General features: G+C 39.9%; 1 protein-coding gene across 10 annotated transcripts in view; it reads right to left on the minus strand.

The window, feature by feature from the left end:
- The window catches only part of STAU1 (staufen double-stranded RNA binding protein 1), a 33401-nt gene extending 12798 nt beyond the window's left edge, over window positions 1–20603 (minus strand). For 3 of the 10 annotated variants that reach the window (XM_075166380.1, XM_075166377.1, XM_075166383.1), the window contains exons 1-7: window positions 20411–20603; window positions 14505–14571; window positions 9505–9781; window positions 8550–8674; window positions 6378–6534; window positions 4507–4645; window positions 3614–3779 (exon numbers count right to left, since the gene is read on the minus strand). In XM_075166380.1, the coding sequence (XP_075022481.1) occupies window positions 3614–3779; window positions 4507–4645; window positions 6378–6534; window positions 8550–8674; window positions 9505–9697 (780 nt within the window). In that variant the 5' untranslated portion in view covers window positions 9698–9781; window positions 14505–14571; window positions 20411–20603. Of the gene's footprint in view, window positions 1–3613; window positions 3780–4506; window positions 4646–6377; window positions 6535–8549; window positions 8675–9504; window positions 9782–14504; window positions 14572–19850; window positions 19944–20410 lie in introns of those variants that run through there. The other 7 variants (XM_075166381.1, XM_075166373.1, XM_075166378.1 and 4 more) reach the window with 5 other exon arrangements.
- Between the last annotated feature and the right edge of the window lie 2142 nt (window positions 20604–22745).

Consider the following 22745-nt stretch of genomic DNA (forward strand, 5'->3'; position numbering starts at 1 on the left):
CCTTCCCTGCACACCTCAAGGCAGATGATCTATAAAGTCTGCTTTTAAAGTAGCTTGCATGTGTGCATAGACCAAACTCTCCAAGGAACCTATGCCTCTAAATCAGAATGAGACCACTTATATATATGAGACCACAAATATAACCATTTACCACTCTTAGCTCTCATCAAATTGTTTGAATCCATCTCTAACAAGTGAAAAAAAACAGTCACAAAAGGAAACAAAAGTGACAGATTAAAAAACTCCCAAGCCAATTGCAACAGTAATATACTCCTTTAAGAGGGATTCACCCTTTTCTAGCAACTCTTTCAATATGCACTTCCTTAAGGACTGCTTATAAGCAAATTATGAAAACCAGTGGAGTTGCTGATTAGAACTACCTTGATTTCAACATAAGTATCAGTCTGACTATTTTTTTCCATGTTAAGGGTATAAAGAGCAGCTGATATTTACCAAATAAGCTGGCAAAAAACATAGAAGCAATTCTGGTTTTAGTATTTTCAATCAAAAGTTAGAATTTCTGTCTAAGAATTGTGCTAGAAAGCATAGCTTTCTCTGTTTTCTAAGCTTTAAATCAATGCTTTATCACCTCTGTCTTTGAATATGCAAAGTAACCCCATACTGCAACTTCGTCAGTGTGTCTTAACTCCAGTCAGGCTAATTTAGGTTGGAAGGGTCCTTTGGAGGTCTCCTACTACAGCCTCCCACTCAAGGCAGAGCAGACTTTAAAATTAAATTGGGTTGTTCAGGCAGGGCTTTGTCCAATTGAGAGCTAATATTATTAAATCTTTTTCCAGCCACTTGCTTCTAGATTTGCAGTCTGAGAAGGTGTGGGAAACGGTCACTCTTACGCTTAAAGTCTAATCATTTTATTCAGTGATTTCTTCTTAAGCACTGAATACTTTCTAATTTAAAAATACAAGAGTAAAATCCTGTAAATACAAAAATTTGTAAAATAAAAATTAAAAAAAAAGAAATAAAAATGTACAAAATTACCTTCCCCCTCCCCCCCCAAAAACCCCCCCAAGAGTTCAAGCTTAAGCATATTCTGTTTACACACACACAAATGGGATACATAAAAATAACTATATTTAAAAGGAAAATTACTGGCAACATCAAATAACAGGTAGGAAGTATCAGGATTATGTCTGCTTGTGAAATCTTAATTTGCCTCCATTGTATACACGCATTATAACAGCATCTCTTATGATCTTACACTACCGTATCCTTCAAGGACCTTGCCTCACTGAATGCAAGAATGAACAGTGCTCAGTGGTAAAATTTTCCTTATTTTATCTTCATCTTGTCTACTGCAAAACGCGGTTACAAAAACAGCAATTCCCTCAGGCATTCCTAAAACTACAATATTTGAAAGCCACAAATATTAATGAACTTAGCATTTAAGTACCAAACTAAATTAAGATCTGATTTATCCAAGTAATTCTTATAAAACAGTACTCTCTGTTCAAAGGATTGCTCTCCTTAAGTATAGCTGCATTTCTTACTGTTCATTTTGTAGACAAGTCAAACATAAATAGAAAAATAAAATGACAAACGCATGTTTCTCGTGGAAGTTTAAGTGACTTGCCCAGCATATGTATAGCAGGGTCAAGACAGCATTCAGTTCCCAGGGAGCTTGCAACTGTTTTATTCATAAAATAATTCCCCTTTCTTGCAATCTCTTGCATTATTCACAATAGTATTTCCCTTATCATGTCCTTAAAAAAAAAAAAAAAAAGAAAAAGGAGAGACTCTGTAGGTTTACTTCCTTTACCTCTCAATTTACACCCCTTACACTGAATGAGACATCCTATAGAAAAGGATACGTGGTACATAAAGACAACTGCAGTGTTTGTTCCGAAGACCTCACATTACTCAACTTTAAATACAACTCTACAAATATTCAGAAAGTCACTTGTACAGAAGCATTTCTAAAAAAGTGAACAGAAAAGAATTCAGTTACATGTGATCCTATAACTTTCTGCAGAGTTGGGCTCCTTGGGTCAGTACACAGAACTTAACCTACTGTCATCGGCCATTTTTCCATCTCAGGTGGGAATCTTTTACGAGGGCGAGTGCAAAAAGAGGATGTTATGCATCACTGACACAGAATGACAATACTCAGGAATTTGGGGTGCCCCTGCACTGAAGGGGAACATCCCCCTCAGGCTTGACCTCTCCTGTGTGAAGACCTCCAGCTTGTCCCTGACCACACTCTGCCTATCACCAGTTCTAGAGTTCAGCGCAGAAGTCATCTCCACTCTTTCACCTTCTATTCCCAGCATCACTCTCTTCTCCCCAATAGCATTTGTAATCCCTTGACTCTTAGTAGCCTCCATCATTCAATAATCTACATTCCTCCAGGAGAGCTTTCTGTTACCTGAACCGCTACCATCCTAGGCCTCTTCCCTGAACTATCAGAACCAGTGTTTTTGCCTAATTATCTGGGCAATGCTCTCTCCTACAAACACACTCGGAAGTTTTAACTCGTGTTGTGAAGCCAAGGGACACTATTTCCTCAATCCTCTTGCTCTGCCATTCCTGCTAGTTCCCAGCTATTTTTTTTTTTTGCCAGTCTGAGACCCCTTGTTACCTTCTTGCCCAATTCTTAATTTTCCTTCTTCTCAGCACATAGCCAGACTCCATATCCAGCAAGTTCTCGTGCTCCCCAGATTGTAAGTTATCAGTCTAACCTCCACTTCCTGTTCCTCACCTCTCTGGCAATGTCCTAGGTTTGTATTGCATGGCCTCCTCCTCAACACGATCTAGATGCCAACATGGAGTACATCAACAGATCTCTTGCTCTTAGTTGTAACATCAAGCCCTCATAACTCAGACAGGTATAATGAGCCCATAAACGAACGACTAAATACTCTTTGTATTGTAAAACACTACTGCTTTGTAGTAGTCTTTGGCCAAAGCAGTCAGGCAACACTGTGGAGAGGGTGCACGCAGTCAACCAGCCCCAGAAGCTATGAGTAACTCCTGCGCACACAATGAGACCTTTTGCCTAAAGCAACTTAACAAAAAAGCATGAAAAAAAACAATAACAGTGTCTTGGAATGGAAAGTGCTGGGCAGCCATAAATATATGGAGGGATAAAAATTTGCTTCTTATATTCATATCAAAATGCGCGTATGAGTTTACTGCTTCCATGAACTTCCTGCTCTTCTAGAACTTCCATGGTTCTTTCCAAAATCATGTAGGAATTTTGCCCAGGAAGCAAATCCATGCCCGATTTCTATGTTGCCCATACTAGAATGCAAGTACCCCATTTACACTCTTCTTCAGAAGTTTGTATATGATCTGTACCTGATATTAGATATTAGTTCCTATCTATGCTTCCAGTGCTCATATCTGACAGAGGTCTATAGCATTGCTGTGGAAAAATATGACAGCAAAAGAATTAATATAACTTCATTTGGGAAAACTCTAGTTCCATAGAAATTTATGTTTTTAAATCAAAGTATTTCTATTGACACAAGTAGGTCAACACTACTACACAGAATTAAATTTCACAACTGTCATCTTCCTCTCAATAAGGAAAAAATCTACAACAATATCTCAGTTTATCTCAGCAATTTACGCTTACAACACTAAGATTAATTCCCACCTCTGGTTTCTCAGGCAAGGGCTCATTCTGCAGAACTTTCAGTGCTTTAGCAGCTGCATCATGCTTAGCAGCTTGTCTTGTTCTTCCTTTCCCATGAAACTGCTGCCCTCCAATTGAAAGCTCAACTTGATAAAGTAAGGGCCCGACAGGAAATGGGTAAAAGTACCTGCAAAGAGAGAGATTTAAATAAGCAAATAGTTTGGCCTACAAAGTAAACAGAAACATAAGTTATACGTGGATGAATCTCTTGGATATCAGTAACCACGACTCAGCACTGAAGCACTAGTATTAATTATTGATTTAAAGTCTAAAAGATTTTAGAGAGAGACCTTTGAAACACAGTATCAACATTTCTTGTTTTACAATACCAACACATTTCTAACAGAGAAAAACAACGTAACTATGCTTTTATAGACTTGGTAGGACAGTAAGTTTTGAATTCTCAATTCCTATGCCCATATAAAATTCTTTAAACTGAAGCTTTAATTTAAATAGTTTTAGAAAAAGCAAACTGTTTTCTTCACTTTGCCTTTTACACAGAAAGGAAATGCAAGAAATATTTAGCTAATATTTAGCTATTCACTTCATGAAGCTGGCTATATCCGTATGCCCTCAAAAACACTTCATCATTTGGTTCAGTTCCTTTTTTCCTCCCCTTCCCCCCTGCCCAAAGAAAAAAAAAAACTTAAATAAGACAAATTACAGATATTAATGGGGTGTACTTATCAAAGCTTTTTGCGTCATAAGCTGGCTATGTTTCAAGCTGAATATCCCTTTAAAGGACCTTGTATTTTTAGCTAGTTTTCAGAAGATAGCATCAAAGCACTCCAATGATGAGAGCAGAAGTTCAAAGATATGAGACTGCAAAAACCAAAAAATTAAACACCACATACCGTGGAGGATAAGTACCACCTCTCATAGTGTAGTTGTAAGTGGATCTCATCCCCGTATAAGGATCGATAGGTTTGTACATAGGTTTCTTTCCCAGCTTCATGCAAAGTGCATTTAACTCCACTGTGGGGGTTACACTGTCTAAATAAAAAGGAATATAAAGAGAGTTGTCCAACTGTCACAAGGAACTGAAACAATCTAAACTCTTACGCTGTCTCAAAGCAGGGAAAAATTAGCTCAAGTTTTGCCACATGCAGCACCTTAAACGAATGAATTCTGAATAGAAATGCTAATGAACACAAAGAAAATAAGTCTATCTGATACATATTAAATTAGCAGCCTAGTACAGTCGTGACAAATCCTGTTACAAAAAAGTGAATTTGCTGGGAGCTTTTTTATGTTTTGTTTTTGGTTTTGTTTTGGTTGGTTTGTTCGGTTTTTTAAAATTTTATTTTATTTTGCCTTAAACTTGTGAAGCTACCAATTTATTTATTTTTACAGCATATCTAATGATGTGGTCTACAGAACAGAAATTTCTCTTCCCCAAAAAATACTTTTAAATTAAATTAACAGACATGCTACACATCTTCTGTTTCTGTTGTTTACTGAGAACAATCAAACATTTCTCTTTGTACTCAATGACCTAAGAAGGGTTTTTATGACTCTTCACTTTCAAATTGCAACTTGCCTTTTGAAAAGGAAGTTATATTGCTACTGAGGGCTATAAACATTTCTCTCACTGCAGATATCGTGTGGATGAAGAATTGACTCACTGACTATTCTCATTTGAGAAAGAACAGTCACGTAAATGGTCATTTTTTCTATCACAGGCCTCACTGGCTCAAAAAATCAGCGTGTATTCTATTACAATAGCGTTTTGTTATAAGGCAATTGCCAAAAGAAAATTGAAATTATGGAACAGATTCACAGACAAAATAAGTAATTGCTAGCTTCTAATATTTTCACTGTTGACTGTACCAAGTGTTCCTAAAGAAAGAATTTAGGTGATATTAGAATACAACTGGCACAGAAGATAAGTTTTAACCTTTGCTGAACATACTAATGCTATCCCAGTAGCTTTACATTCAAGTGACTAAGAGTAAATGCAAAACAATCACACGTGCAGCTGAGATGTGAAGCTAGTTCATACTTAATTTTACATTTTAAATATATCTTAAAAGCAATCTTAGTAAAATAAGAAGTTCCCTAAACGTAGCTAGCTACACCTTAAATGCTTTTATACAAATCAACATCTACTTCTCTTTAAAGAAGTGATGATAAATGATGCAAATTCTAAAGTTCTGATCCAATCCCTCAACACAAATTTAACAGTTTTGGGTTTTGGGGGTTTTGTTTGTTTGTTTGTTTTTCTTTTTAAACTTCATTTCCAAAGAAATCTTTATTGTCAAGCTTTTGAATTATCCTATCAGAATTACCAAACACATTCATCTGCCCACACAAAAGATTATTCTTTGCTGTGACCAAATTCCTCATGGTTTGTTTTTTGTTTGGATTTTTTTTTTTTTACTTACTTTTTTTTTTTAGTAGTAGGATAAACATCTTTTTCAGGATTCCACCAAGTGTTACAATACAAAACTGTAAGTTAAGCAGTGGGTTTTTCAAGTCTGAATGACTTGATGGAAAACCCTATACTTTAACTTGTTAATATGATGATTTTTTTTTTTATGTCATCTACAATGATCAAAGATTAAATCAAGACGATGTTCTTACAAAACCTGACAATTGCCATTGTTAAATATGCAGAATCACTGTTTTTATTCATCCTTATGCAACTGTAAAATACATACCAAAACTAGAAAGGTGGTTTTGGTTTTGTTTTTTTTTTTTAAAATCAGTTTGTTCTGGCATATACCTGGATTCTTGCCTTCACTACGAGATGGACGAGCCGTAGGCTTAGGGAATTTTGTCCCTTCCAAAGCTTTGGCAGCTGCTGCATGTTGCGCTTTTTTAATACTAGTTCCTTCAGCTTCCCAGTGCTGGTCCCCTAGAGTCAGTTGCACTGTAAACACCTCAAAAATAGAAAACATGAATTTTATTATGAGCTGCTTCAGTATTCACATAATTTATTAGACCCTCTTACACAAAACAATGAGTCCTTTAGTGATGTAAAAGTTGAGAATATGCTAATCAAAGCTTTCTTCAACTACCATGTCATCTCCAGATTTTAAACACTTTGGACATCGATAGGATTTCCCTAATTACTGAACTAAGAATTTCACAATAACTGTAGCTAGCAACTATCCTGCATACTGCATGAGATCATAAAGGCTAAAAAACAAAAGACACAACGTGCATAGAGGTGACAGCTACATGGATAGCTGGTATGCCAACATTACTCCGAACAGCAGCCTTGAAATTCAGACTTTTTTATTCCACATAACTCGATTCTTGCTTTAATACTGTAGGTTTGTTTTTGTTTTTTTTTTTAAATGATATTTTTCAGCAGTTTGAAGAAAGGTAAGTTCATGTTGCACCATAAAAGCTTCTACATGCCCACAGGTGAGCACAAACCTACTTGATTATAGAGCAAAGCTCTGTGGCACTTCTTTTTAAGTATGTGGGATAAAGAAGGATACATATTGCCCTAAATTTTCACAAATTAATCAGACAACAGCAAGCCAAGGTCTCCCTGGTAATTAAATGAAGTTTAATTTCAATGAGAATGAAAACACCAGTGAACAGATGCTCTGAATGTTATTCCAATACTTTTTGTAAATGCAAACCTTGCCTCCTTTGCACATTGAAGATGACATTACATGTATTTTGGATGAAAGATTTTAGTTCTTAATATTATTCAATTCCAAGGCAATTCCTCTAACATACACAAACACTGTTCCGGGAAACAGACGATGTCAGGTTAAATAGACACATCCCAAGCTGATTTTACTTGTATGCTTTGACCTCAGTTCTCGTACAATAGAGATCTTCAATGAGGATTAAAAAGTTTAATGTTGCTAGAACTCCCTTCTTCAGTGTTCTCTGAAGTAATACAAACTGCTTGTATATTTGCTATATTCCTGAAAAACTATCTCTCTGCATACGGACAGAACACCAAAGGAATTGTATATTACCGGGATTTTGATACATTGTAAAAGATATGCCATGATATGGGATGCCCACCATTGGTCTACCCTAGGCATTCCTGTATTTCCACTGTGAAGAACTAAAGATTCTTTTGCTAAAGTAACTGTTCCAGAGCAGATGAACGTTCCGTGCTGTTCAATCATACTGTAATTCAGGCATAGAAGAACATATACCAAGATCCTTGTTTCCCAAATATCGGGCAATTAGGATAGAAAGGTTCATTGTATTTATAACTAAAACAGAGCAAACGGCAAAGCAACATTCAGTTATGATGTGCACAAGAAAGAATAACTCTTAATTTTACGTAGTAAAAATTCTGGGCATATCAACAAATACAGGTTTGTACCTTGCCAACTACATAGACACAAAAGCATTACAACTCCTTATGTAGCATTTTTCCTAAAGAAACATAATTGCCATAAATCTTCCTGCATCTCACAGGATAATTTGGACTAAGAAACTATTGTAATCTTTTAAAGTTGGTGGGATTAATTTCAAAATATTAAAATGCACCACAGGAAGAACACAGAAAATTTGCAGCACAGGCAAGATGTAGAACCAAAGCTTAACAATGTACTAGAAAGTGACTGTATAAAGATCATCCGTATTTAAAACAAAATTTTTTAGCAAAGAGTGCAAGGGACAAACCTTGCTTTATTAAATGAAAGTCAATGCCAAGCACCTCATAATGGAGCTAACAAACTCTTAAAAAAAGCTCAGTAGTTTTAGGTAACAGGTAAGTTCAACCGCTATGTACTTTGGGAAATCAACTTTGTAGTACACATGTAACAGCTTCACACTTCCCTACCATCGGTTCTTTGGTGAGCTTCCCATTCCTCTCTATTATTCTGTATTATCTTGCACCAAAAGCATATACTTTGGCTTTCCACTTATGAAAGTGAAAGAGCAGGAACAACAGCAATAAGAAACTTATATTTACCTTAGAATGAGCTGGACCTTGCTCACTCAAAAGCTTATACTCAGGCTGGATCTTGTTGAAACGGGCTAACTCATTCACAAGACACATTGGGGTTTTCTCTTTGGGGTTTGCCATGTTTGAAGGAGCTGAAAGATCACATAAAATCAGATAAATGAACAGGTAGCTATGAACTCTACTACAATTTTTAATTAAAAAAAAATCTCATTGGCTTAGCATTTAGTTGTCTGCAATACACCACTTCTCAGAAAAGATTTGCTGGAATAGGCAGCTCTGTTCATTAGCCAAACTGGCAATAATCTACTGAACTTTGGGATTTCCAAGCAATGCGCACGCCTAAAAGACAGCATCATTAAATTTAATGTTTTAATGCAAGCCAGAAGTATGAAGTTAGCTGACTCCCGCATTTAGCTTGCATCTTATGTAGTACATTTCAAGGAGCAAATCTCCTAAGTATTCATCATGGTCACTTGCTCTGAATAATTTCAAAAAGTCAGTTAATTTCTTTTTCCTTCTCCTATTTCTCCCTATTATCTATTTTTTATTTATCACCTTTTATTCGCTCTATTATATTTTATTAGCACAATATATTTATCATTAAACTGGTCATAAAAGAACTAAAGATAATAGAACGAAACAAACTATTTCAAACAACACCTTTTTTATACTTAAGCTACTTGTAGAAAAGATGGATAGCAATGTTTTAAAAATTCAATGTTATACAATTTTAAATATTCTTTACTATTACAAACATTTCAATTAACTATTAGAACTTCGTGGAAAAATATGCTTCTGTCTCAAACAGATTTCATTCAATAGGGAAAAAGCATTACAAGCTACTGTAGTTGGATAAATATTACTTTTAGAAGTATTTGTAGGTGCAAGACATCAGGAATATATCATGCCAAACTATAAACACTAAGAATATATACACTTAATAACAGACACTCAATTTTACCTGCAGCTGCATTGGTGGATGTAACTGATGCAGAGGGTAAAGCAGAGTTTTGGATAGGTCTACCTGCATTTTCAGAGGGCAAAGAACTAGTAGTAGAAGGAATACTCAAAGGCTGTGAAAGAGATGGGTTTTTATTCAATATTTGGCTCCCTGCAAGGGCAGCAGAAGGATTCTGAATTTGAACTTGAGACATGTTCACTTCCAACCAGAGCAAATTACTGTAGGTAAACAGCTTTGAATGCAGGCAAACTCAGTGCGATGAAGCCAAATTGCTGACCTAAAATGTAAAGATGAAAGAAAGGTTATACTAAATATTTAGCATTCTCTAACTAACAATCTACTGAAATTATTTCTTCTTCAGCAAAAAGGGGAAAAGGAGAAAAAGTGTTCAATCAAGCATCCATTGTTTCCATTTTGTATGCGATAGGTCACTTAAGCATCCAGTTTTAACAGCATATTTCAATCTATACGCCCTATCATTTAAGTTTCACATTTCTTTCATTTATAAAAGAGGAGTAGTACAGAAGCTTTATTTATGCTTGTTCATTTAAGATAACTATCCATCTGTTTTCCCCATCACTGAATCCACTTACAAAGCAAATCCAGTTACTTAAACTGATAGCCACTGCTTACATACTAAACAAAGAGCAACTTTCATGAACAGATTACATTTCATGCATTCTACCATTTGAAGTTAAAGTTTTTAACTTGGAAGGACAAGCAATAAATGCAGTCTTTACAAAACAACTATTTAGAGCATGCACCCGTTATTACAATCCTATACTTTTCCCCCAGGATCACCAAGAAGAATGCCTAGCCATTTATGAGGGGAACACAACTGGTGTCCAGCAGAAAATGCCAAAGTAGCTGTGACTGGGAAAAGCGAAGGTGTAAGAGTTCATAACATTATAAGCTTCGTGCGTTTTGAAGGTTACTTCTATTTAAGTCAGAACATGTCTCAATCACAGTTCAATCACCAATTTAGAGTTATTTGGCCTTGAACTGTAAACAAGTGTTGAAAGCGCTCATAGGCACCTATGTTCATTTAAGAAAAAACACCTCCAAGCGATGAACTTGCACCAGCCAATGTGAAGTATTGTGATAGGTCTTTCCTCCACCAACAAATTAGTATTAGATTTCTCTTACACATGGATGCAACATTATCTTCATGCTCAGACAGTTAAACCTAAATATACAGTAACAGGTTGCCAGTTTGAAGGCTATCATTGCTGCCAGAGCTCAGCTGCCCATATCTGCTTACGATCCACATATCAACTTATTTATTAAAAATAAATTTTACAGCCAAGTAAATACATTTTACACACACAGGCACACACACATGCACACATACACCGGTCACCTACAGATTTTATTAGTGCAGCAAACGAAGATCTATCCTTTCATAATTTAGCAATGAAAAGGAGAAGAGAAATCACTGCTCCAGATACCACCAGGGAGCTATTAGTAGCAACACAACTCCACTAGTGCTCTGTAAGCTTCAAATTCTGAACCTGTGAATGGACTTCCAAATGTAAGAGGAGCAGCAATGAGTCAGAGAGAAGTTTTTAGCTAGTTACTGACAAAACAAATCTAAGAGGAGAACCTAGGTTAATACATTCATGGATACAAAGATTTATTTATTTATTTATTAAATAAGAGGAAAGAAGCTGCTGGGAAATAACAAATACAGCAACAAATCTACCATCTGGAATATTTTTACTTTGAAAAAACATCATAAACATGGCAGGCTTATTATACTACCGGTTGGATAACTTTGTTTTTTACTAGAGAGTGAAATTAGTTCAGACCTCATTAGTGCAGAAGACCTACATGTAGATTACACTCAAAACAAATACTATATTTGACTACTAAATTTGCAGAATATATACACTGGATGCATTATAACTGTGAAAAGGGTATTAGGGCGTCTATCTAAAGGAGCTCCAAGAAGTTGTAAGACAAGGATGAAAAGTATGTAGATTAACACTCCAGGGTAATAATTTTATAATCACTAAGTTTCATTCCCAGGAGCATCACTAGAAACACTGAAAATTTTCAGACATAATACAACAATAATTGCCCGGTAAAGACTACAAAGTCTTGCAGTGCAATAAAAAAAGCTAATTCTCCTTTCCTGCTGAAGTGCAATGCCCTTCAAAGTAATTGAAGTTAAACAGTTTCTAATCCACACATTTTGAGCAGACGACACCAAAAGTTTTTATTTTGAAATCAGTAACATGAGGATCTTTCAGATCATGCTGGAAACGAAGTCTGAAATTCTTCTCAGAAAACTCTGCCTTACAAGCATTTTGCCTTTAAAGCAAGGCACAATCCTTCATTTATTTGCCGTCACCTGGTTTTAGGGAACACAGAATTTCAGTTCCAAAATACACACATTAAAGTGGTTTTCTAGTCAACTATCACACAGATGCAGAGAAGAACAGTATACCAATCCCTAGTAATTTATTTTTTCCCCAAGAAGGGAAGTCCCTGACAAGGATATTATTAGTTCACTTTCTATATTTACGGCAGAGTACTACAGAACCTCACAGCAGTACAGCTCAGACTGCTCTCTACCCAGATTTCTCTCCATCAAGAGTTATAACCACCAGTGTTCAGATTGAAAAAGTTTTTCTTCAAACACCTCTGGTTAGAGTAATATTCAGGACAGACAATTCAGCCATTGTTCACAAAAACCTGTGAAGACTGGAGGTCACATCCTAGTGCTTGAAACAATAAGGTTTTGGAAACCGATCCAATTTCGAATAGACTTCTGCTGTGCATATTCCATGACCAGACAAAAAACCATGCTGCAGACACGTCCACAGCTCATAACCTGCTTATTCTCAGCATAGAGACCAACTGCCCAACTTCTTCGGCAGTCTGGCTGCTCAGTCACCTCTAAACGGACTAAGGATCTAGAAAGTGTCTGAAGCACACCTCGCGGGAATTCACCACACGCCATCCCCCAACCTTTCAACAAACTGGAAGAGTTCAGCCTTTATGCACCTTCTGGGAATCCAAAAGACTTCCAACCTCACAAGAAACCAAGTATTGAGAGTTTAAGCACAGCTCACTTTATGCTTCTGTAAGATGGTAACAATCCCACTCACCCTTCTTTGCAAAATGCTTTGCAATTACAAGTATAGCCATGATTTGATGACCAGAATTACCATACATGGTAATTACCATGGCCTCTGGAGCCATTAATTTCGCAAGAAAGAAAAGATGTACTCAACAAGATCCTGTGAGTGCTCCTTTCCATGACGATTTCTAAAGGTGGAGGAAGGAAAAGCTGCAATGCCTAACCAAAAAGAAATTTTAAGAAATCAATAAGCTATATCTTTACTTGAAATAGAAATCTGAAACCTGTAAAACACACTGCTGTTCAAGGTTTATCCCCAAGACATTCAAGTAGCTGAGTTCCTGGACACGCCAGTCTTTTGCCACAGCTGAACAGAGATTTATTATCAGCGAGAGACCTGAATTGCAAGGAAAATAAAACTTTTCCAATGAATGTGTCATTTTTAACCTAAGTGAATATAATGCTTGTTTCTACATAAATCGCTACACCATTACTACATAAATTGCTACATCATCATCATGTTTCTCTCTCCTTCACCAATACACCAATCTCACACATTTTTATATTCAGATCAAAAGTTGAATCTACATTCTGTAAGCTATCACCAATTCAGAACTATTTCAGAGTTCATTAGATTGAATTCAGGCAGAACCAAAGCAAAGTAGGCATTAAAAACATCTTGTGAATTGCTGAAATTCCACTTTACAAACTTCTGACAATTTCAGACACTAGGTAGTAACTTACAAGATTATACCTTACAAGTTTATATATACAAATATATATTATGTTTTCTTTTTAAAAACATTTAGCTCACACAAGCAACTTCAAAGAACAGTCTGACAAAACAAACTGGAACTTTGTATGTATTTTTTCAGCTACCTGTGAAGTTTATGATACTATTGTATGAAGTATTTCACTAGGGTGTAAGAACTGACTGTCCACTATTGCACATTTAGTTATAGGTTATTTGGGGATTATAAAAGGATTTACAGTGCTTTTACAAAGTAATACGCCCTCTACCTTATAACAGGCTTACAAAACCCTAACTATCCAAGAAAAAGCACCGTTACCTAGAAAGTTGAGGCTAACAACTTAAAGGCTGTTTCAGTGGATAGAGAGACAAAGAGATGCCAGTGTTTCAAGTGATTTTTCCATGTAATCAGAGATTAGCTACTTCAAACTTTTCAGGACAAATACTAGTACAAATAACTGATCCCTATACAATACTTGAGGCATTGCTAGAACTTAAAACCATTCACAAACATCAAAAGATAGGTGAATGAACAAATGTTTTACTCATACCATCTTAGCCAGTAGCTAATCACATAACTTGCTCCCTTCCCACCCTTCCACACTTACTTTTTGCTAACTCAGACATTAATATTTTAAATTTTATTGAGACAGTGTTGCACTAGAATATCATCCTCATGATGGTAACGGCTGCCATCAAACAATTCAATGACCTGTGGACAATAATAAACTTAGAGAGATGGATTTGCAGATTACAGAGCACTGTTCCCCACTCAGGTTTTTAGATTTTTATTTTCTTTTGGTGCATCAATGCCTGGAATATTCCCAGAAATTTTGAATACATTAAAATGCAAAGTTCAGAAGTCACTAAGGTAACCAAAAGGCAAGCAAAGAAATGCATAAAGATGTGAACACAGTCTCAGTCCACTCAGCCAAAAATAAATTAAAATCTTCCTATATAAAAGAAAGAATGTAGCATTTTCAGATAAAAGTTCTCTTGGGGGGTTTTTGTGTCATAATTCTCAAAGGTGTTGCAGATAGAAGCCAGAAGATCAAACAAAAAACAGACACTTCCTGTGGATAATCAGATTTTACCACAACTTGTGGTTTCTTTAATATGATGCAAATAAAAGAAACTTTAATGTTTTAAGTGAGGTTCCTGTACCTTTAGGAGATCCAGAGAGTGAAGATTTGGATTTAGTTCTGAATAGGATATTTAAGATGGAGAATGCCTAAAAGGAAAAACAGAGAGTTAGTATTTTGCTTCCTAAAGCTACAAAAAGATCTTCTGTAGTAAATGTCTCACCACCACATTGAGTTTGTCTCATCTGTTTGGATGACAAGAATTTGTATGACCATTAAATTGTCACTGACGGACTGCTCAACGGAGCTATGTTTTTCCAAGCAGAAATTCCAACCTGATCCAAAAATCTTCCTTCCTTGCTCTTTCCCCAAACCCAAGTGATTTTTCTTACACAAACAGTGGAATCTCACAATAGTGCTCTTTGCAGGATTTTAAGAGTCACTTGCAAATTTTCTTTCTGTAGTAAGGCTTCCATTTCTGTAGAAGTTAACCTTCTTCCTAACAGCCCTAGAGATCAGCTACTGAAATTAGACCCAGACCTTAATTTACAAAGCCAAACCAAAAGCAAGCCGCTAATCTGAGAAACTCTGGCAGCTGCAAAATTAACTGCAAAAATCTGACAAAAATTTTACCTTTTGGCTACATTTCCAGTCTAATGCTTTCACTCATAAATAGGCATATAAAAAAGTCCACCTAGCTAAAACCATTTTAGAATAAAATTGTTTCAGTACTGAATATGAAACCTGTCACTGCATGGACTGCTCTAAATGGAAATCAAAACGTATTTTATTCTGCTTACAAATATAGCACAAAGTGTTTAATCCTTCTTTTCCATGACTAAAGCCAACTGCGTGCAGGTGCTAGCAACATTACTACCGGCAACAGAATGGGTAAGATCTCAACCTTGATTAAGGTTAGAAGAGGACATAGATAAACAAGGTCTTGAATTTACTTCAGACAGCCATTTCAAAATCCTGCACGAATCTTAGAACTGTAACCAGTTATCTTGGAGGAGTCCTGCAGAACAGATGAGGATACAGTGCCTGAAAAAGGCAGACATTGTGCCTATTTTTTTAACTGGAGAGTGAAGAAGGAAGATGAGAGGATTACAGTCTAATCAGTTCAACTTTTCTTCTAGGAAGTTTTTCTGGAGGCTTAATTAAGCACCTGGAAAACAAGGAAATGGATAATACTCCCAGGCGAGATCAAAACCAAGTTGTATAAAGACAACTGAATTTTCTCCAGCCATCTCTGGTGGTCTAACCAGGCTCAAAAATGAATGACTTAATCTCAGCAGGTGCAAGGTTCTGAGCAGGCACTGTCTGCTGATCAAACACAGGGCAGAGAAACCACCAGTTGACATCAGCAGAGTGGAAGAAGAGTTACAACCAACAGAAGATCATTACCTAGCATAAGCCAATGCTGACAGGCTCTTTTAGAAAAAGCAATCATCATACTGAGATGCAGAAATGGAAAAATAGCCTGAGAGATATTTGCAGTAGTCCTTCTACTCTGTACTTAGTGTTACTGAGCCCTCAGCTGGAGCGCTGCATCCACACCTGGGTACCACGCTTCAAGACAGATGTGGACCCAGTTAGTAAAAACAAAGTAGGAAAACCACAAAACACTCAGCTTTAGAAAAATATAACCTGTAAGAAAAACACTAAAGGATTTGGGCTTGTACATGCTGAAGAGGAGCTTGTATATGGTGGGGCCTGACAACCAGCAGTCTTCAAGTCCATAAAAAGTTTTTGGAGTGTTCCCCAATCTGTTCTTCATGCTTAAAGTGACAGAACTAGAGGCAAGTGGCTTAAAAGTGCATCAAGAAAATGCTTTCTGATAGTAATGGTTGCAATGAACTATACTGCTTTGGGTGACAGAGGTGACTTCACTCTTGGCAAACTTTAAGTAATTGATAAACATCCATTTAGAACAAGGCTGGCATACCTGACACCGCAGAGGGACGGACTACTTCACTCCCTCGAGCTGCTCCCAGCCCGGATTCCCATGACTGTGAACACACGTTCGTGTACCTGGCTGTAAGAGCACATTTCCGTCTCTTAGTAGAGGAAGACAACGGCCTTGTTGTTAAACAACAGGTTTGGCAAAAAGGGGGATCTCATGTGGGTCCTACCGCAGACTTGCTCTGAACTCTTGATAAAGAGAGACTAAATCCTCAAAGAAATAGGTTTTATTCATTGCCAGGACCAGAATATGGAAAGGTGTCCTATTCCTTAGGATGCGCACATTTGGAAGGCTGGAAGTTATGACATTCTCATTATGCTACTTGTTACGAACTTCCATGTGTACCCCATTAAAACTTTCTTTGCATTCATTCATGATCCACCAGCACCAGGCAGGGAGGGCTTTTTATGGAACGAGAACGACAGTAGAATGAGAAACAGAACAGATACCAGATAAAACCCTCAAGATTCAAATTACAAGGACTTCTTGACATCACCAACTAAAAATTATGTCATAAACAATATCCAAGAAAAAGTTTTAGCGATAGGAAATGAGGTTTTAAATTAAGCATTAATTTCTTTCTGAAAAGTGGATGCTTCATAACATAGAGCATCTGGACAGTTACTGACCCTTCAGTCACATAGCAAGGAAGATTAATTGTTCCTTATCAACAACAAACTCTGTTCTCAAAAGTTCTCAGAAAAGTTCATTTATCCCTATTTCACAGACGGGCAACTAGAACACAAAACCCAAGGCCTATCCCTGCAAAACGATGTGGGTATCCGAGGTGGGGGCTAGGCAGAACTGAAATAACTAAACGAACTGTGGAATGCGCAACATTTACTCACTGACCCCTTCGCCTCCTCTATTTTTACATGTCCGTAGCTCTATTGCCACTCAATGTCAACCAACCCCCATTTGGGTAAAAGCGCAGCACTGCAGTAGCGCTTATCTGCCACGCAGGAACAATCTGCTGAGCTGGTCTGACAGAGGAGGCCAAGCCCCCGCAGCTCAGATCAGAATTGATGGCCACACCAAAGACAGACCCACTGTTCAACAACACTTTCACCTGTTGTTTGCAGACTGGGGAATATTACAGTGCATTCACTACCTAGATAAACTATTGGTTAGAAAGATTCCCCCTCCCCTCCCTTTTTAAAAAGGAGTTTTAAATAACTCGAATGTGGTGGCCGAGTCTCTTTTGTTCCACACTCGACCATTTTGGAGCATGAAGAACAAATGTCCACAAATTCTAAGAGGTTTGTCGAGATGGTTCACTTCCTCATATACCTTCGAAAAACCCATATCAGTGGTAGCTTTGTAATATAGAGCATAAAACTCTAAAGCGTTTGACTGCTGCAACAGTGTTTAAGAACATCTAACTACTTACAACTGGAAAGTCTAAATAAATGTTCACTACCTATCAAGATAAAAAAAAGACTACAAATTTTACAGACTTAAGGCTATTTACACAAAATGTAAAACACCAGCTGAACAATGTTCTCTTCTTAGATAAATCTTTTTCTATAATATTTGGGCAAGACAAGGTACATCTCAAAGGCAACATTCACTGTAGAAAAAGATGATGCTCTTTTTGAGTACTGGTAAGATGAATTTTCAAGGGTGGAAACGCTAAATATTAAACAAATTAGTTTGGGAGCTAAGACATGGATTATTAATAAGAGAACCGGTGACGAAAAGCTAAAATTTTAAAGTAAAATCTGAAGGAAAAGAGGGAACTAGCAGATATACACATAAACCAGACAGTTCCAAACATAATGCAAAATAATAAACCAGAAAGTGATAAGTCAATCATGAATAAAGATAAATGCTTAAATGCTTACTTCTAGCTGAATTAGTTAGTACTGTGACAAAATATTTAATATATTTCTTCCCTGCAATAGAACAGGTCAAAAAAGCCCATTGCCACTGATTACAGTTAACATGGTAATCAGTGCACAGATCTCCTCTATTGTTCCATCTTCAAGAACTCTAATAAAATAATCAACCCCTCGGCAAGGATCCTAGACAAAGCAACTAAAAAAAATTTTTGGAAAGTTCATATGTCTTCAGAATAACGTTGCTGTTCTTCAGTAAGATCTGAAAGGCACAGAGCAGTTCTCAGTTTTGCTCTGACTTTGTACAATTACATCACCCCAAATTTATTTCAACCTATGAATACTTTAATTTTGACACAAAATACCTAATACTTTGACTGACTGGTACTGATAGTGAAAAAATGATTAATGATAAACGTTATGAAAAATTTCAAACAAAGAAAAAGTGGCTGCTTAAAATAATAATAAAAAAAAGAATTGTATCTTGCATACAACCTTTAATGAGAGTTTTGAAATGAGATTCTGATCCAACATCAGAAAATAGAAAATACAGTAAAAAATTCAACCCATTGGCTCTTCAAATTTTCATCAAGATGTGACAGACATCCAGTGAGTATCTCTGTAAAAGTTTGAACATAGAAATTTGTTGCATGTACGAGATGATCAATAGACAAATGAGAGATCACTTTATTACATCATAGCTATAGCTACATCATTAAAACTCAAGTTTTGATGTTCATTAGTATTAAAAAAAAATACATTGCTGCCAGTTTGAGCAAGGGAACTATGTAGTACACTTGCACGTTCTAGTTAGAAAAAAGATTTTATAAATATACTATTCCAAAAGCAGACAAAGGACTTCATTCAGATATTTTATTTCACTGCTATATATACACCTAGCGTTCATTTACATTCCAAATGATGTTCCTCCCAGGTTTGCCTTAAACCTGCCAGAAAAGCAATGACAAAAATACCCAACAGATGAATAAATCAGAAAAATGGCTGTCAACATTACCAGCTATAGTATCACCTAGATGGACAACCCAAACGAATCAAACCCCGTATAACCTCTAGGACAGACAGCAGCAGTGTAAAGATTTAAAAGGAACTTGTTGCTGTTGCACATCTCCTGAAAAACTAGTGTTGTGATCAAAAAACAGTGAAAAGAAAAGTGAGCCTGGTGCAGTGATGGCTGCCAAACCCCGTGGGCAATGAGGAGAAAGTGTGATGATGCCAGTGTTCAGAAAGCAAGCTAATGCTGCTAATACCAGCTGTCTCGGTGTTTGCACTGTAATCTGCACAAGGAGGAGGCTGGGGGCGTCTCCTGCTGTTGTCACCGTACCTACACCTTTTATCAGAACAGTCAGACAAGTCTAGTTCAGTCTCGGGAGTTTTGCTACCGAGATCATGTGCCCCTGAGACTTTGCAGAAGTCTGTGACTGTTGTCACCCACTCTGGGCGATCTGGAGAAGCGGGATGGCTGCAGCCGCTTTCTCCAAGGGGATCAGAGACCCCACACCAGCTGCGCTGCCACCAACCCCTGCTCCGGGGGTGCCGGAGCCACCACTGCCACCCTCCAAGCTGAAACGGGGATTTTGGGCAGAGGACTGCTAGCATCACCTGCCTGGAGCGCTTGGGGTGCCCGGTGCTGCCGCTAGCCCCATCTCGCAGCGCTCGGGGAGCCCAGCCCCGCCGCTGTCACCTCCCTCGCTAGGGCCGGCCAAGGCACCTGCCGCCCCCGCCGCTCGCCCCACGGGCTTGGGGGCGCCGCCGCAGCCGCTCGGGCAGGGAGGGCGGGCAGGGGCCCGCGCTGCCCCCGCCAGCGGCCCCATCCAGGCTCAGCGGGGACGGCCCCGCGGCTCGCCCGCCGCGACCTGCCCCACTCCCCCCGCGCCGGGCGCTCCCCCGCGCCGCGCCCCCGCCAGGCGGTGGGGACAGGGCCGGGGGTTGCCCACCCGGCCCGCCGCCACCCCCGGGAGCCGAGCAAAGCCCCGTGCGTGGGGGGGGAAGGGGCGCGGGGGGGAGCGGGGGGGAGCAGGGGGCGGCGGGCCCGCCCGCCGCGGGGGCTGTCCCCTCCCCACAGCCCCGCCGGCACGGCTCGGCGCGGCCCCCGCTAGGCCCCGCCGCCACCCCCCGCCCCGCTGCCTCGGCGCCGGGGGGAGCCCGGGCCGCCTCCCCCCTCACCTGGCTGCCTGGGCTGCGGCTCCCGGGCCGGCGGGTGGTGCGGGCCAGCGGGCGGCTCAGTCCATGGGCCGGGTCCCGGGGGGGGTGCCGGGGGGCGACCGCGGCAGCGGAGGGAGGCGGCGGGCACAGGGCAAACACTAAAGAGAATGAGCGGGGCCAGCTCCGGCCGGGGAGGAAGTGACGGCACCGCGCCGGGAGGCGGGGCAGGCGGGTAGCCAATCGAGAGCGGTCGAGCCCCCGCGGGCACCGCCCCCCTCCGCGCTTTCAGCCAGTGGACGCGGGGGCCGGCCGGGAGCACCGCCTCCTTCGCGGCGACTACAAGTCCCGGCGTGCCCGGCGAAAGCGCCGCAGCCCGCCTCGGGGCGGGGGGACTACAGCTCCCGGCGTGCCCCGCGCGCGCCAGGGCCGCGGTACCCGGCCAAGATGGGGGCGCCGGAGGGAAGCAGCGGCTCGGGCCGCCGCCGGTCCCTCCTGCGGGCGCGGGTGGCTCCCGGCCGCCTTCCGCTGGGGCCGGCCCCCTCCCCGCGCGTCTCCTCCCGCTCCGGGGACGGGCAGCCGCGTTCTCTCAGCGGGCGATGCGCGGGCCCCGGTTCGGGCGGCGGAGGGGCGCCGGGAGCGTTCGCACGCGCGGCCGGGCCGCGGGCGGGGCCGCGGGCGGGGCCGCGGCCCCGCGGGAGCGGAGCCCAGCCGGGGCAGGCCGCCGTTCGCTGGGAAAGCAGCCGCCTACCAGGCTCCTGCGGCGCGGCGGGAGCCCGGCGGGTCCGGCGGGGCTGCAGCGGCCGGGCAGCAGCCCCGGCAGCTCCGCGGGGCGACAGCGGGGCGCGCCGCAGCCGCCCGCCGGCACCGCGCACCTGCGAGGCGGGCAGCGCCTCCGCGCTCCGTCCACCCCCCTTTGTGCCCCGTTTCTGTTCGGATAAAGCAAAGGCACGTATATAAAATATCCATTTTCTACTTCCGTCACTGCATTTCTGGGAAAAGAACAATCTGAAACGGAAGAAACGCGGAACTTGGGTCCCCCGGGAAGCCGGGTCTGCCTTTGAAGAGAAAGGGAACGAGGCCGAAGGCGAATCGGCACATTCAGCACGGGTGCATTCGGGGTAAACACCAGGGTAAAGTTATTTTAAAATCAGGAGTTAATAGCGAATGTCAGCCAAGACAACTAGGAAAAGAGTATTTTAAAAAAAATCTCAAATTTCAAAACACGTGGGTGGGAAGGAAAAATGCTGAACTTCAGAAGATGTATAAGTAAAACCAGTAACTACGTATGTGCAAAAACCTTTGAACAGATACTGCCCAGGAAAAAATGCCACTTGTGTGTACAGCTGCACACCACTGACATCATTTAACTCTGCAGCTAACTGCATTTCAACTCAAGATCTACATTTGAATGTAAAAGGCATGAATGTAAAATCTGTTTAGTTCCTCTGCACAGCTTTAATTTGCCCTCTGTGCATCTATCCACCCATTTCCCAAAGCTCCCCGCTCCCCCCAATAATTAACTGCCACTACCTTAACCATGGCTCTCAGTTTTGTGATTGTTTTTGCTGGATTCCTGAAATTACTACCTGGAGTGAATCCATGTACATTAGCTAAGTCAAAACCAAGATATGAATGTATTTATTTTGCATTAAGAAAGCAAAATTTCAGCATGCCACTATTGTAGTAATTTTAGATTTGTCATACAAGTTGAGCCTTTAAATACTGTTACGTTGCTTCAGATACCATAGCTCTTGAAAGAAGAGTGAAAACTACGTTAAGAGCAGCATGCAGCTGTCCAGTGAACTTCTGACACAGCGGAAGTTTCCCTTCCTAGGTCACTGTAGCAATCAAAATGTCCTACAAGATTAAATAAATGCCATCATTAATTTTTTTAAAGTTAAGTATCATTAAGTATTTTAAAGACAACACTTTTCCTAACCTGTATGATTTCTTAAAGCAATACAACTGCTTTTTATAACAAATCTGCACTAGCAAAGCAGCTAGCAAAAATTACAGTACAATATCAAACAGTGCTAGAATAGGTCAATCCATTCTGTCAGAAAAAGATACTATGAGAACTTTTTGTTTTAGAAATATTTTATCTTTCTTAATAGGTAAAAATACATTTTAAGTTACAAGATTGCATTTAAACCCTATGGCATTGTTAAATTGCAAGTCAGTAATTTCTGCCATTGTTCGGCAAAAAAATGTGGCATCCAGCCCACAACATTTACTAACCGAATACATGTAAATGCAAAAGCCTTCATATTTAGTAGGGAGAATCACAACTACAACATCTCAGCAAAACCAAATTAGAAACAAAAAACAATATACCTAAAGCTCCATATCCATTTCT

The sequence above is a fragment of the Calonectris borealis genome, chromosome 17 (assembly GCF_964195595.1).
Source record: "Calonectris borealis chromosome 17, bCalBor7.hap1.2, whole genome shotgun sequence".
Classification (NCBI taxonomy): Eukaryota; Metazoa; Chordata; class Aves; order Procellariiformes; family Procellariidae; genus Calonectris; species Calonectris borealis.